Genomic DNA, 16,954 nt, shown 5'->3' with positions numbered 1-16,954 from the left:
GCTATTTTAAATTAATAGTTTGTCATTATGTACAATTTCCTCTAAAATTTATAATGCCAAAGTATAATGAAAAAATATAATAATAAATATATATAAAAATTAATTTTATAATAAATTATATACATTTGCCCCTTTTTTGTCTCTCTCTAAAAAGTCCAGAGGTGAAAAAGGAGCTTTTCTAATTTATTACTATGTACTTCAGTAATTTATAAAAATCCTGCGCGGCTTTGAATACACTTCGTAACAGTTGCCGGAACAAATCTTCCGGTAGAGGAAAATTCCGGCGAGTGCTATACAAATTACAGAAGCATCCGTTTCTCCGGCAACACTCGCTTCTTCAAATTCATTGCTTTTCACAAGCATATGATAAAGCACAGCAAGTTGAAGCTCAGAGAAAACTAGGGTTCCACTTTTGTCTTCAGCAATGGTGGGAATGATGTCTCCGATTTCCAGAGAAAGGATAACGAGTTTACTCAATGCTGCCAAGTTCGCTTCCGACGTTCCATCGAAGCTTCATAGCTTACGCCGGCTCAAAGATGAGCTCTCTGGCGCTGGCGGTCCTTTACTCAAAGAATTCCTCCCTACTCTCATCGACCTCGTTTCCGATCGGTTTAGTCCAGTTCGTAAATTAACCATTCAGTACGTTTCCGTTACTCGCTGTCTTTCTCTGCAATTGAATACATATAATTCTGATTTGTTGTCCATTTTACAGTCCTGCAACTATTAGATTATGCGAATAATTAGAAAACTGCAAGTTATTGAATAAATGAGCGCAAATAGAGTGAGGATTTATATGCAAACCCCAGCTAGCTTGGGTAGTCCATGGAGATTGGAGCAATTGTTGAGTATGTGAACAACATATGACCCTGTTGATTCTTTTTTTTTTTTTGAAAATCAAACCCTTTTGATTATAAAATGTGAAAACCTAGAAATATGCCACTGTGGAATGCTCCAATAAAAGCTTTATTACTTGATGAAAAAGAAGAAGCTCCAATAAAAGCAATCGAAGTGGAAATGTTTTACTTTGGTGCTAGGGGATTCAAATGAAGGTGCCATTCTTTAGCTGTTAGTTATTGAGGCAAAGCAACACTCAGTGGAATGCTCTATTGTCTTTTACTTGCTGCATTGGAATTTTGATAAATTTCATGTCAGAGTAACTTGTAGCATTGGTGGCTTACCTACTGTAGAATTTTAAATTAAATTTTGGTTATTGGTCATGTCTGTTAAGCCTTTCAAGACATCAAGAGATGTCCTTTACACTGCCAGCATAATTGTTTCATGAGCTTACCTATATCTCATATAAACACTCTTCCATAGCATGAAATTTCCGTACCAATTTGGTCCTTATATTTCAACTGAACGCCTTTTCATTCTATACGTGGCATGCTCTCTTGGATGCTGTCTTACCCATTACAGTTTCAGAACTGAATACTGAAATCATCTGCCCTACAAGCATAAGCAGGCTTCTATCTTTAAAGCATGTTTTGCAATCCACTAGATTTCTCAACTCCATATCATGAGGAGGAAAGTTAAAAAGATGCGTTATTTGTTCAGGATGGTTGGTTGTATTGGATTCGAACATGGAGAATTGTTACCTGATATCATACCTGTGTTGATCTCTGCCTTGAAGGATGATACCCCAGCTGTTGCTCGACAAGCAATCACTTGTGGAATTGGTATATTTCGGTGTACTCTAGTCAAAGTTGCAATCCAGGTAGTTGACTATTTCGGATATGAAATCTGAACATCAAATATGAGTCATTTTCTTTTGACCAGGTTTCAGATCGTTAGAGATCAATTATCTGCAACTTTAGCTTATTGGATCCGCCAATATCATGCTCACATAAGCAATTTATTGTGTACTTCCACAGTTACATCTCTAACCAAATAACTTGATTGTTAATTGTCTGCCTTTCTGTTGGAATAACAATGGGATCTAACCTTCCGTCCTGGAATTCAAATATGCCATGATTGCTATTACTCACTGTCACAAAAGAATGACATGGTTTGATGTACAAAGGTCAAGCTGTCAAATTTACGCATTTATCAATCCACTGACTTTTTCAGGAATAAAATTTGTATATTCAAGGAGTACTGGATATTATACTTCAGAATCTATCAAAAAAGAACCTTGATAATATACTATAGATCTCACTTTATACAAATTAGAAATATTAAGTTGTAATACTTACCCTTTCAAAAAAATATAAGTTATATAAAAGAAATTTAGTCGACCAAAAGCTGTTGATTTATGATAGTAATAATGTCAAAAATAAAATTTGGGGAGTACATCATGTGTTAAAATTTGTAATAAAGCAGCAGGCTACTTTATGATCATTACGGCATTACCTTGACTAAAAATGCAGTTTTGAGACATTGTGATCACATATGCTTTTATTTTTGTATAAATCGAACTTAGTTCCGTCCACTATTTTTCTTCCTTTTCATTTATAAAATATCTTATCCATATAAATATCATATAACATTCATCTTTATAGTAAAATTATCTATGAATAGTTTTTTCAATTGCAAACTGCATCATGAGAATGAAAACCATTTCCCAATGTTCTTCCAATGAGTATTGCTGTTATATCATTACTGCATACTTCATTATATTTTTGATGATTTGATATTTTTTTGTTAATTGGAGTAGTAAAAATGCATATTTTCTCTAGTCTCATATCCTGTACTTTGCACACTGATATATTCTTGAACTTTTGAATCCCTATCTCAATAATAGGGCTTGTTTTCAAGTCAATTGGATGGTTCTCTTGAATCAGCATGGGCCTTGATGCTGAAGTTTAGGGAGGAGATATACACAATGGCATTTCAGGTATGTAGTTTTGTTGAAACCATTTCATACATTCATCTACCTTCTCTTTGGGATCTAACTCTCCAAACACGACGATAAGCCTGCAAGTGATGGAAGAAAATTGCTTGCGCTGAAGTTTGTGGAATCTGTCGTGCTACTTTACACACCTGATCCTAGTGTCGGTTCGGAGCCACCACCTGCTTTGGACATTAAAGGTATTAAATGCTTTTTGAAAGTGAAGTGAGTAAATAACTTGTGATATCTTCTAAAGTAAGTTGTTTGTGCTTTATGATTATTGTTTATCCAAATTGGTATCTTATTATTTTTTTAGGGAAGTTTGAACAATTCAATGTATCGTGGCTTCGCGGAGGTCATCCAGTTCTAGATATTGGGGATTTGTCTGTTAAAGCAAGCCAAAGTTTGGGTTTATTGCTTGATCAGCTTAGATCTCCTGCAGTGAAGTCAATTACTAACTTGATGATCATTGTGGTGATTAAATGGTGATGATCTATCTTTCTTTCTTAATGGGCTTGCATTGTGGAGACCCATTATTTTTTATACTACAACTTCTATATAATTTGTTGCTTTTACCTTTTCTGATGAAGTATCTTGTTCCGTTTATCCACAGTCTTTCAGAAATTGCGACTAAAAGGCCAGCTTTTTACGGTCGTATCCTGCCAGTTCTACTTAGCCTGAGTCCTTCAAGCTCTGACGGCAATAAGATGCATGTTTCTGGGGTATACCGTGCTTTGAAGATAGCCTTCATTTCTTGCTTGCATTGTACACACCCAGGAGCTGCACCGGTAATTAGTTTAATTTTTCCTAATTAGAATCCAATATGCTTTCTGTACTTATTTTGATTGGCCAAATAGTATGGCCCTTGCTGGGTTTGATCATAATGACTCTGCATCACAGAAATGTTCCGTTGGCTCAAACCTTGACTATGAACTTTTTTCTTTTTCTTTTTTTTTGGGTTTTGAAGTGGCGGGATCGACTAGAAGGTGCACTCCGAGAAAAGAGAGCAGGAGTTCAGGCAGAACCAGTTGTAAGCCAAGATTCCCAGAATAATGGGGACACAGAGTTGAAGGATGTTTCATCGATCTTAGAGGTTCCTGCTTTTTCAGTTTCCCTCTTGATTTATTATCAATGGAAAGCAATGCATCATACCAGCAGATGCTTTTAAGCTCGTAGTCCTCAAAGATTAGTTTGTTTTTTAGTGGAAGCTTTGAAGTTCATAGTCCTCAAAATTGCTTAATTTCTTTTAGGATTCAAAGCCTTCAATTAAATCATCTGCTGGGACAAAGAGATCAGGGGTGGAGCACAATGCTGAACTGATAGATGATAATCTCTCTAAGAAGCGCATGCGATCGGCGCCTATCGTCTCCAAGGCACCAAAGCAAGAGCCAAGTGGGAACCAGGAGAGAGTTTCAGCTGGGGGTTCCACAACAACCAGATCTGATGGAGATAATGTTAATTTGCAACCACTTGTTGCAATGTTTGGTACATTAGTTGCCCAGGGTGAAAAGGCTGCAGCGTCTTTAGATATTTTAATCTCTAGCATATCAGCTGACTTGCTAGCTGATGTTGTGATGGCTAATATGAGAAATCTACCTTCAAATCAGCCAAAAGTTGTTGATGATGAAGAGCCACCTCTGAAGCCAGAGATCGAATCTGATTTTAGACGATTATCATTACTGTTGACAGACACTATTTCCCAGTCCAGTATGTTAGCAGAAAAAGATGAGAGAGCTGATCAAAGTTTGGTCTCGATCGAGCCAGAGGTCTACAATGCATTTTCTAATTCCTCAATATATTTTCCTTATCTTTTCCACTTTCTAGGGAGCACATAAGTAAAAGCCCTTGTCGGACGTTCTAATTGGTTTATGTAGCTCTCTGCTTAAGCTCTTAATTTTGTTACTCATGGGCTTCTTTTTTAAACATGTTTTCAGCTGCAAAAAATTAAAGGGGGAGAAGAGCACCTCGATCCTGTCACTACTAATGTTACATCTGATGCCCTAAATTGTGCAAGCGAAGAAGCACCAGAATATGTAACTGAGCCTCTTTCTTCTACAAAGAGTACCCCTCTACTAATCGAAAATGATGTCTCATCCTTGCAATGTGATGTCGCTGACATTGAGAAAACTGAGGATTCCATACCTGGTCTAGATTCTGTAGCTCTCAAAGATGAAGCATCAGAGCTTGTAGCTGTTTCAGCTGGTCCAACTGAAGTTGAAGATGGTACTCAAGATCAAGGGTCTAGTGTAGTTAGGTCATCTTTGGAAGTAGTTCCATCAAATTCAACTGATAGGTCGGAGGAGCTTAGTCCAAAAGCAGCTGTAACAGATGTAACCAGCATGAACTCATCAACAGCTACTTCTATTGGGCTTTCTCCGCAGTTGCTTCTACCCAAAATATCTGCTCCAGTCATCAACCTCTCTGAAGAAGAGAAGGACAATTTACAGAAGTCAGCTTTCACTCGTGTCATTGATGCTTACAAGCAAATCACAATTGCTGGAGGTTCTCAAGTCCGGTTTTCTCTTCTTGCCTATTTAGGTGTTGAGGTATTTGCTCAGGGATTATTACCAATGCATATATATATATTATGAATGCAAAAGACATTTTAACTGTACTATAATTTTCTTTTCTTTTCTAAACTGCAGTTTCCTTCGGAGCTAAACCCTTGGAAATTTCTACAAACACATATATTGTCCGATTATATGAATCTTGAGGTAATTGACTATCATGTTATTTACTTTTTGATAAGGAATATCCTGTTATTTGCTTTGCATGGTATAGTGTTAATTAGTAAAATTAATGAGGGAGTCAATAGAAAGTTGAAAATCATGGTGAAATGCTCTAGAGATTAATGACTTTATTAAAAGTTGGAGTTTCTAGGTGTAATCATGCAAGAGAATGAGATATAATATATGAAGATGTAACATAGATCTAAACTATGACGATTGAGATGAAGGAATATGAGTGTTATACGACAGAAAGACACCTAATATAGCATGTGGATTGTTGTCTCAGTACATGTCTGTCTCTAGGCATAGCATGTTGATTGTTGTCTTCTGCCTAACCTTCTAATTATCTCTCTTTTGTGGATCCTCTTCTGATATTTCATGGCAAAAATATCTCAGCAGCATAAGTAGACAGTAATTGTAGTATTTTTCTTAGTTCAGTTCTGTACCTTTTGATTAAGTCAAATTTATACCTTTAATTGTGTTAGTGTTGACTAATCATTGGATGTCTTTAGGGGCACGAGTTGACATTGCGTGTCCTCTACAGGTTGTATGGGCATGCAGAAGAAGACCAGGATTTCTTTTCTTCAACAGCTGCAGCATCCGTATATGAAACATTTCTACTTACAGTGGTATGTATATGTTCCTCCTTCCTGGTGCACTTTTTTTGGATTAGGTAAATGCCTTGCATTCTTTTGATTTCCTGTATATTTTGTAGGCAGAAACACTTAGAGATTCTTTTCCAGCTTCTGACAAATCTCTAAGTAGATTGCTTGGTGAAGCTCCTCACTTACCAAATTCTACTCTCAAGTTGTTAGAGAGCTTCTGTTGTCCTGGTAGTTGTGAAAAGGATGAGAAGGAGTTGCATAGTGGAGATCGAGTCACTCAAGGCCTCAGTACTGTGTGGAACCTGATTATGCTGAGACCTCTAATGAGAGATGCTTGTCTCAAAATTGCTTTACAGGTTTGCTGTCAGTGTACTGTGTGTGATCTGCATCTTTTATTTGACAAAAGTCATACTCCTTTCTTTCCAATACTGTGACGTAGATTGTCTGGACACGAAGAGGTCATTTGGTAGGGTGTATAAGAATAGTACTGAATAAGGTGTATTAGTAGGGTTGGGATTAGTAATGCGGACATTATTTTTCATAGACTATTTGATTTGTCGTATTAAATGAATAGGGTGCATTAGAATAGGTTGTTTGGTAGGGTGTATAAGAATAGTACTGAATAAGGTGTATTAGGAGGGTTGGGATTAGTAATTGGTGACATTATTTTTCATAGACTATTTGATTTATTGTATTAAATGAATAGTGTGTATTTGAATAGGAATAGTACCCCGTATTGTTAATGCCATCTTTTACTATGTATGTATAAGAATAATACGGAATAGGGTGTAAAATTAGCACATAAGTTGAAAACACTACCAAACAAGGGATTAAATAATACCAAAGCTAATACATGTACCATTTTCTCTAATACTTCCTACCAAACGACCCCAAAGTTTTAAGGAAGAAAGTAAGACTTTTGAAACTTATGGTCTTAAACATGCCATAACATTTTTGTGATTATATAAACTTCATTAAGGGTAAAATGGGAAATTCAAAGGTAATTGTTTTTAAATATAGAAATGTGTCATTGTTTTTGGGATGGACTAATCTGGAATGGAGGGAGTACCTGTCCTGTTCTGAAATGCTGCATATCTGCACCTTCTCCTATATTGCTTGGTCAACCATCAGAACAGAGAATCGATTAGTTGTTGATAGGTTAAAAGAATATAACTCTTGAGATTTACAGAGCTGAGACAATGCAATTTTGCAGTTTGGCACTTTGTGTGATCTGCTATTTGTCAAAGAAGACACACCCCCTCTGATTAGCGGGTCTTTCGTGTACGCATAGACAAACATAAACTGTGTAATTTAGATTGCTTTCTTGCCTACAATGATGAAGAAGGTGCATCCAAATTGTCTAAACGAGTGTGAATATTGGTTTTACTGTGAATTAGTAAAGCTTTAATTATTTATACCTTAAGTTAGGGAGGTGGTAATAGGAGAAAATAAGTAAGCTGGCAAAACAGTGAAATAGGGTAAAGACTCGAACCTAGTTAATTTATCAAAAACAATTCCCATCAAGTTTTGACAAGAGATAACATGATGAAAGAGAAATGGAGATACTATATTGATTAATTAATCAACATAAGTCACAAGGATAGGTACCTTGGCTACTCTAGAATAAGGTCCACTAAGGACTGGCCGATTAAGGACCCAAGGTGTGGCCTAGTGGTCAATGAAATGAAAGAAAATCATTAAGACATGAGTTCAAATCGCAGCAAAGACAAAAACCACTAGGCCATTTCTTCGATCTGTTTAAGCCTTGGTCTATACCTTATACTGAAGTTGGAGGGAGGTAGCAGGTATTTGGTGAAATATTCGAGGTACACGCAAGTTGGTCTGGTCAGACAGCTGCCATTTGTGTTAAAAAGGAATAAGGTCTGCTGAAGTAGAAGATTCTCTGAAGATTATGATGATTAAGAGCTTGTGGTCCAGATGATACTTCATAAGATTTGGAAGTTTTCTGAAGAGGTTGAAGTAGTATGACTAACCATGCTATTCAATGTTTAAGGAATGAAAAGAATGCCAAACAAGTAGAGATACTGTATCTTGGTTCTGATATATATGATCAAACAAGGTAATCAAAGCTGTGTGTAACTTATGTTCATAGAACGAAATGAGTAGTTAAGTCTATAATCTCTATATGAGCTGTCCCACCTTTAGAATGTTTTTTTTTTTAAGTTGGTGTTGCTTAGCATGGAGCAAGAGATGATGTCCGTTAGCTGATGACTGGAAGATTGGCTCCGATGTTGTAGAACCTTGTGTACTCGTCAATCAAAATCTCATTGATGCTAATAAGGACATTAGGACAATAGGGCCATCAATCACAAGGCACAGATTATAGATTACAGAAGATAGACCGCAACATGAAGGCAAAGGAACATTACTGTTGTGTGTTTACTGGATATTATGGAATGAAAAGATATGAGATCACTTTATTTTGCTTCAGTTTCCAAAAAAGGAAAGAATAGGAGATTGCTTCAGAAGAAAATAGGAGATTGCTTCAATTCCCGGCAGAGACAAAACACTAGGTGAGTTCTTCACTGCAACAGCAGGTGCGAGGTGTGCGCAAGCTGGCCCAGACACCACATTTATCCCAAAAAAAAAGAAGTAAATAGGAGATCATTTCAGATGGAGGATGATGGAAATAGCTTGTTTGTTTAGAGGAAGGATTCCTTTTTTGTGTGTAGGTAATTGCACGAATTTGATTGATGATCATGGAGGAGGTCATTTCTCTTTTTCATTTTTTGTGTAAAGAACTGTTAGTAGATGATGCAGAATCATTACTAGACTTTTTTGCTTCTTTGTAAGTTTTGTCAGGGGTTGTATTTGTCGATATGATATACCAGGCCTCTTTTGGGTGCTGATGAATATAACAAGTTACCAATTTCAAAAAGGAAAAAGAAAAAGAAAAGTTAGTGTGTTTTTAGCAATGAGTTATGACTGCTGTGAGTGCAACAATTCTTTGCAGCATCATGGTTACTGCCTTTGTGGTCCCTTCATATGAATTTCAATGGAGGATTCTGTGTGTCATCATCTTCTCAATTGAGAAATCCATTTCATTTAAGGTGATGGGGTCAGATGAAATCCTTTCTGTGTTCTGTTGGTAAATGTGAAATCTTCTACAGATAGAATTCTAATTCACATCACCATATTCTGACCTCTATCTTCTTTTGATTGCAAAGAGTGCTGTTCATCACTTGGAAGAGGTGCGCATGAAGGCAATACGGCTGGTATCTCATACATAACTTGGCTGTCGAGTGAATCAGATTAGTTTATGATTGTTGCAGTTCTTTCAACAGCTATTTGATGTTACTTTTGCAGGTTGCCAACAAGCTTTATCCTCTGACATCCATCTCTCAACAAATAGAACTCTTTGCCAATGAAATGTTGATGTCAGTTTCAACTGTTGATCATAAAGCAGACTCAAATGGTGATGGATCTGATCCTGCATTGCAGAAGGTGTTAATTCTCATTATGAAAACTGAGTCTTGTCAACTTTAGTTTCAATTTCTGTTTCTTTTGGTGTCTGTTGCTTTTGCGCATCTTGGTCACTTGGTGGTGGGTTTTGGTGGGGGCACAACAGTCACTTCTTGTATGTTAAGAATCATCATCTGAGCTTATAGTGTTAATCTTAGTTGCGGAATCTTCACTTTTGATGCCGCACCCGTGTCGGATTCTTCAAAATTACCGTACTTTTGGTGAATCCGACACGCACCTGTTGACTGTTTTGAAGAGTCCGAGCAACAAGGTGTTAGTGCACCTTTCTGACTTTCAGAATATTCTCAGAAAATATGTCAACATATTATTGCCTGAACGCAATTCTCTCATTATATTTGTATTGCTACACCCTACACATGCTTTAGTCTCTGCTTTAAAGATGCTGTTCAAGGATTCTGCTAAACTGATTTATTTTGCAAAAGATTAACTGCCTTTGTGCTTAAAAGGCTGACTACTCTATCCAAAACCAAAAAAAAAGAGGGGATGAAACATATCCGCAGATGTGTGCACAAACAAGGAGGCAAAAGCTAAATTGTTTAGATTCTACTTATTGGAGAATCGGCAAATTCCCTTACAATTGCTGGAGGTGATTTGGTGCAGTAATTTTTTGTTTCCAGTCAAAAATTTAATATAGTAAGCCATACCAAGTGACTATGATAAATGCACATTAGACTTACTGTCTAAGTGTGTGTATTACTTTGTTTTTTTTTGGGTGGGGTTAGATAATAAGCGGGAATTCGGTTGGTTGCTTCTGTACTCATTGTTAATTGATTGCTGCTATATATTTTTTTTTTTGTATAAGAAAAGAAATGAGCAAGGAAACTCATCTGAATATGTTAACCCCCAACCTTGGGAATTTGAGGGAAATAACCAGGAAGAAAGCCAAAAAGTGAGAATAGAAATAAAGAGATAGAAAAGATACTCATGTATGCCTGTCGAGCATGTCTTCTCGAGTTCATAACTTGCAGTGTCAAAATAGTTGTTTTTTCTAGCTCTCTTTTATACAGCTACCTAATGCTCTTTTTTCTTTTTCAGGATTCTGGTTCTGAAAAGTCCTCGGAAGAAGGACCATCATTTTCTATCTCTAACCCTCTTCAGTCATCCACTTCTGGAAGCAAATCACCATTTTCTATTGCTGAGGGTCAGCGACGCATATCGCTCTATTTTGCACTGTGTACTAAGGTTTCTTCCACTTAGTTTGACTATTCTTGCTTGTCATTGAACCTGTTGTTTAATTAGACTTTGATCATACATCTGTAACCTAATAAATACGTGTCTATGTTGCTGAGCAGAAGCACTCACTCTTTGGCCAAATATTTGTTGTATATAGTGGTGCATCCGAGGCTGTACAGCAGGTTTGCTTTAAAACCTGGACTTTCTGCTAGGATTGTGTTCACAGCTTCATTCGTCATTCCTTACACTGTTTCACCTTAATTTTATTTTTAACATACTGAGAGCTGGTAAGTGTTATGCAGGCAATACATCAACAAATCCATATGCTAGTTCGGACAATTGGTTCTTCATCTGAGTTACTTGAGATAATATCAGATCCACATAGTGGAAGTGAAAAACTATTGATACAGGTCTTGATGCACTTTATTGTTCATTTAATGCTAGCTTGGAAACAAAAATACACTCTCTTAACATACTTATTTTTGTTCATGACTCAAGGTTTTGCAAACGTTGACTGAGGGGATAGTTCCTTCCTTACAGTTGATAACTACCATCAGGAATCTATATGAGACTAAAGTAAAGGTATCAAATATGATCATTTTGTTATTGATAATGACTTCTATTGTTGGACTGCTAAATGAGGTATCTACAATAAACCCTTGAACTTGATCTCCTCCAAGCTTTTCTTAAAAGCATGGAATTGGGTCAACATGCCCATCACCTTGCGTTTAAGGGTGAACATGTGCTCCTTGTGGCCCTCTTCCACGTTCATGTTCCTTTAATATTATATAAAAGTTGTAGGATGGTATGTTGAGTGGTGTCAATGCTGCTTCTTGATAAATCTGTTCTAGTAAAATTTCCAAGTTTAGTATTAGCAGTTTACTGTGTATCTTAAGGGCCGTTTGGTTGGAGGGACACTAATATAAACAGCAGCATTTCTCATGTACCTTAGAAGATTTCTATTTCTGTCCAAAAGCTTAGGTTATGATATGGTTAATTATTTTGATTTGCTTTCGTGCTTCACAGGATGTTGAGCTCCTTATTATGATACTTCCTTTCCTGTCAAAAGATGAGGTACTCATCTTTTCTTCTCTATTGCCTATTTTGTATAATTTTCTTCTCTTGTTACTTACATCCTCTGTGCATTCGCTGCTATGTCACTTCTCCCTTTAACTTAGTTTTTGCTCAAGGAGGTGATTATACATGCACAGACTGGGAAGTAATGACTGTAAGAAGTAAGATAATTCAAGTGGTTTGTGCACAGGGACCACCAAAAGTTGTGATGGGGTGGTAAGCACCCCAAGTGGTTTGTGCACAGGGACCACCAAAGGCTGTGATCGGGTGGTAAGTAAAAGGTTGTGATGGGGTGGTAAGTACCCCTCCATCCTTAATCAAAGTGGTCTCTGCACAAGAGTAGTTATTTCAATAGGGATGTTCTCTGTTTGTTGAAGTGCAAAAGAAGCTCCTTGAAAAAACTGTGGGAGTGTTAGAACTTAAAATGTTCTTCTTTGCTGAAGCTTCTTTGTGTTTTTCCTTTGTTTTGACTTTATTTTCTTGGCGCTATGTCATTCACTACTTCTTGTTGTTATGCCTTACTTGAGCCGAGGGCTATCGGAAACCATCTCTCTACCTTCATAGGTAGGGGCAGGGTTGTGTACACATTACCCTCCCCAGACCCTGCTTGTGGGATTACACATGTATGTAGTTGTATGTCATTCACGTGTTTCTATGTTTTTGTTTTACTTTCATCTTTCTTTGAGCTAAGTTTCCTGCATCCCTTCTTCCTCAGGTTTTACTTCTTTTTCCACATGTTGTGAATACTCCATTGGATAAATTCCAATGCGCTCTCCTTCGTATTCTACAGGTATTTTATATGCTTCTATGAACAATATCTCTTTCAGGGCTGTTATTTGTGGTCTCTTTACTTTCCATCTTTTAGTCTGTCAGTTTCTTCCTTTGAGGGAAAGGAGGCGATTTATCTGCATTATTCTTCTCTGTTAAAAATATGAATCTCTATTCTTTATAAAAGAGTTAGACACAAAAACTAAAGTTCCGAAGCAAATTCATTTGATCCTTTGACCTGGGTTTGAAAATGTTTGTTACACAGGGATCAACTCACTCAGGTCCAGTGCTAACTCCTACTGAAGCATTAATTGCTATCCATAGGATTGATCCTGAAAGAGAAGGCATTCCATTAAAGAAGGTAGATTTTCTTTACCATCTTTGATTCCGTACTCTCCCAAATTTTGTTAAAACTTTTGCCACTTGGAGGTAATATTGACTTTTGCAGGTCACAGATGCATGCAATGCTTGTTTTGAGCAGAGAGAGATATTCACGCAGCAAGTTCTTGCGAAGGTCTTGAACCAATTGGTATAGCTCCTTCTATACTCATTACTAATTCATTTCCAGCTTCAACCCTTCATTAAATCTGAAATCCATATTAACCTGAAAGAACAAATATTTAATTTTTCTGGGGACAGGTTGAACAGATTCCTCTTCCTTTGTTGTTCATGCGGACAGTATTACAAGCTATTGGTGCTTTTCCATCTCTGGTAAGATAGATGTTTCACTCATCGTATCTTTCACTACAGTGATAAGTGCATGCATAATGAGTCGAATGATGATTAGCTGCATTAAGTGATTAAACCAGCTTTTGAACCTCGTTATAGCCCCTAAACCAGAACAATCCTCGTATCTGTGCTTATGTTACATTGCTAGGAGGAAAGATTCTACAGTCAAACCTTAGCACAGTTGAAGAGTCAATCTATATTCTTCAGAAGAGTCTTATTTACTTCTGTATCTGTGCTTTAGCGAGGTAGATTAAATGTTTCTTTGGTCTAGTAATTCCTAACCCCGTGTCTCCTTATGTACCATTTTGCTTATCTTGCTTTTACATCTTTCAGGCTAGTAATATTTCTTCCTGCTAACACTAGAGCATCATAAAGTCTTTTGCACATAAGTTGAACAGGGAAATTGAACAAATGCAGGCTCCTTCCTGATAATACTAGAGCCTTTTTTTCTCTTTCTTCTTTATGTTTCATTACTTGTATGTGTCTGAGTTCCCTTATTAATGTTGTCCCAGGTGGATTTCATTATGGAGATCCTCTCTCGTCTTGTTAGCAAGCAGGTATGTATTGCCTGTACTTTGCCAGCTATATCAATGCATACTCAACTCTGACATGTTTGTCGTCCAGATATGGAAATATCCAAAGCTGTGGGTAGGATTTGTGAAGTGTGCCATTTTGACCCGGCCACAATCTTTTGGAGTGCTTCTTCAGGTATGCCTTAGATGTAAGAAGCTAACTATGTTTATCCTTCAGCTATCCTACCATCATCCAATTTATGTTGTAAGTGTTGGAATGATTAGAAACTTGGAAATTATGCTCTGCTTCATCTGTCAGTGCTGCATGCTTCTGAAAATAATAATAAATCATAATATAATGACATTCACCAGGTTTAATTATTCAAAGGCTCGTACCTACCTGCTATAAACAAAAAAACATGTTGTTCCACAATAAACAGACTTTAAGGATATCCACTAGTGTCGCACCCAAAGGGTAGCGGCTGCGGGTTTCCCTTGTCATCAAAAAAGAAGAAGGATATCCACTAGTGCATTTGTTTGTTTATCCTAGCATAACGGATATGGGTACGTAATTTAAACGTACTCTTTTATCATCATGCTCAATGAGACAGTTTCAAGTGAAATTGAGTTAGAAAATACCGAGCCCTCAAAAATTAAGGTATAAATTGATGCTGTATGTTAGAACTGACACTATTCTAGACATGTATGCAGATTGCAGGCTAGCCACTAATTGATCAGGTAGTTTTGAGACAGTTTTAAGTTTTAACAATAAATATATGAAGGTTGCAACTACCGAGATTCTGTTCTAGCACAAACTTTTAGCAGATGTATTATGTTCTAAAAGGCAACTTGGTGCCTTTTCAGTTGTTTACACTTTCAACCTTTCTAACCTCAGTACTCTTCATAAGTACTGTTTTCTTAAATGCTCCAGCACTAAAAAATTTGTAAATTTTTAATATGAAAATTGAGGCAAGCTAGTAATCATGTTGCTGATTTGTCTTTGTAATTCCGTATGAAATGGGTCATTCCTCATCGTTTCTGTTGGTTGAAGAAAACATGGGCAAACGTTGCTCTGACTTGTCAGGTGTTTGTAGAGTGGGTGGTGGATGGGCTCATGGTAGATTTGGTTTTCAGCACCAATTTGTTGAAAGTTGTTTGTTTTGCTTTGAATTGAGTCATCACTTTTTGCTATTGGTGCAGTTCTGAGTATGTAGATGATCCTATAGCCATTATAGATATTCTGTTCTTTGTTAGATGAAGTAGGATCTAGTTAAGATTTGTTGAGTATACTCAACAGTATGTAGCTCCATGATGTAAGTTTGGGATCCCAGCCTTTAGTGCTGAAGATTTATACACAAAACTGTTACCTTTGTCAAAAAAAATTGTTTGTTTTGCTTTCTAGGCTGGTAGAACCACAAAGAAGTCAAAACTTAACTTTTTTACCTTCATGACCTTGATGTGTGTTTCAGCTACCTCCAGCTCAGCTTGAAAATGCATTGGGTAGAACGCCTGCTCTCAGAGCTCCTTTAGTTGCACATGCAAGCCAAGCACACATAAAATCTTCACTTCCAAGGTCAGTCTCACATGTATATGTCAAGAGGATTAGTACTCATCTCTATTGATGATATATACATTTGTATTGTTTTAGGTCTGTCTTAACGGTTCTTGGAATTGAATCGGATGCTCAAGTTTCAAGTCAGGCACCTCCCAACCAGTCTCAGACAGGTGATATTGACAATTCTGATAAAGAAGCAGGCACTGAAAAATCCAGGGACTCATCAGTTGTCAGTTAATTTGATGTGTGAGGTATGGGCTTCTCAGGGGTGGTACTTCTCATCATTTCCTACCCTTTGTTTTTGATCCTATTTCCTTTGATACTCCCACTGAAGATAATCTCTTATCCGATTTGATGTGCAGCTTGGTGCTTCACTTGTAGATTGCTGGCATACTATTTGAGTTGCATCCTGAACTCTAGGGAGTCTTGTTCTCCCCTCTAGACAAAGCTCCCGGTTCTATTCTTTCAATTATCTGGCAGGCTGATGCAAACAGGGTCCTTACAGTGCCTAATGGGAATCAGTTTTGTGGTTCTTTTCTGGCCTTGGAATGAGGTTATCAGAATACCTCAGCCTTACTATGGAGGCTCGTCTGTATTGCAAGTGCTTTTTCATGTAGAGGGCAGTCTTGGTCTCTCCCAACCGCAGGTATTGCTGTTGGTAATGAGTAATAGTTGTATTTAAGGAGTATCCTAATCTCTTCCAGAGGGTGCTCAGCTCGACCTTTTGTATTAGCTGATTTAGGAACTAGGAAGTCACAGGGTGTCTTGATAACTGATAAGTAGGTGCTTATGTTGTATGATGCCTGTATTCTTCAATAGTCAAGCATTTTAGCAAATTTTAGGAAGGTGGCATTCGTTGAGCGACTGCCTAAAGTTGTTTGTGTGAGATTTTGACATAAAATGCATATTCAGCTGAATGGAAAAGATTAGCCAAGCAGCTAATCTTTCAATATTATATTTTTTTTGTTACATTGCAACTTTCTGGAAGAAGTTGCAGCTAAAAATTATGAACGAGTGTCACATAACTTGTTACAGTTCAATTTTCTCACTTTCTGTACCTATCAGTGACAACTTGAAAAATGGAAATTTTCTCTGTGCTAAATGCTGTAACCTTGTCAGTTCGATTTCAAGAAAATGATGCATTCATTTCATTTTCATCAGCTTAAAATATGGATATAAAGTTAAAGAGGATATGTCACAGTGCAAATGTATTGCTAGTGAAAATCGTTCGAATTGTATTACAGAACTTACTATGTTGCTCCAGTATGGTATTGGGATTTAGAATGACGTGAGTTAATAAATAGGTGGGTCAATGTTATTCGGACTGAAACTGAAATGGATTAAAAAGTCTCATAATTCAACCTGTCATTAAATTTTGATTTTGGTTATTTTTTTAAAATAGTTTCTTTAGTATTTAATAAAAGGTCAAAGTCATCTGCGGTCCTTAAAGTTGTCTGCATTATTCATTTAGACACGTC

The 16,954-nt window shown here is 37.0% G+C and overlaps 2 protein-coding genes across 4 annotated transcripts in view; both read left to right on the top strand.

Moving 5' to 3' along the window:
• The window catches only part of LOC125817095 (PHD finger protein ALFIN-LIKE 1-like), a 115,044-nt gene that overhangs the window by 50,181 nt on the left and 47,909 nt on the right, over positions 1–16,954 (top strand). The window lies entirely within an intron of this gene.
• LOC125817082 (uncharacterized) lies at positions 197–16,443 on the top strand. 2 transcript variants are annotated; one of them, XM_049496659.1, is made up of 28 exons: positions 197–639; positions 1,555–1,714; positions 2,741–2,833; positions 2,913–3,027; positions 3,144–3,312; positions 3,441–3,615; positions 3,795–3,920; positions 4,078–4,593; positions 4,762–5,373; positions 5,473–5,541; positions 6,069–6,185; positions 6,272–6,517; positions 9,350–9,397; positions 9,489–9,626; positions 10,701–10,847; positions 10,958–11,020; positions 11,141–11,248; positions 11,337–11,420; positions 11,865–11,912; positions 12,628–12,702; positions 12,946–13,041; positions 13,129–13,209; positions 13,320–13,391; positions 13,922–13,966; positions 14,034–14,117; positions 15,391–15,494; positions 15,570–15,727; positions 15,839–16,443. In XM_049496659.1, exons 1-27 carry the CDS (start codon positions 425–427, stop codon positions 15,712–15,714), a joined length of 3,951 nt encoding a protein of 1,316 aa, XP_049352616.1. In that variant the 5' UTR covers positions 197–424; the 3' UTR covers positions 15,715–15,727; positions 15,839–16,443. The 2 variants fall into 2 exon arrangements, 1 of the variants encoding a protein (XP_049352616.1); XR_007442277.1 differs by lacking the exons at positions 15,570–15,727; positions 15,839–16,443 and having other exon boundaries at positions 13,136–13,209; positions 15,391–15,469.

The sequence above is a fragment of the Solanum verrucosum genome, unplaced genomic scaffold (assembly GCF_900185275.1).
Source record: "Solanum verrucosum unplaced genomic scaffold, falcon-dt-bn FXZP01000094.1, whole genome shotgun sequence".
Taxonomy (NCBI): Eukaryota; Viridiplantae; Streptophyta; class Magnoliopsida; order Solanales; family Solanaceae; genus Solanum; species Solanum verrucosum.
The sequence above is the reverse complement of the archived record's forward strand: the minus strand, read 5'-3'. Positions and strand labels throughout refer to the sequence as shown.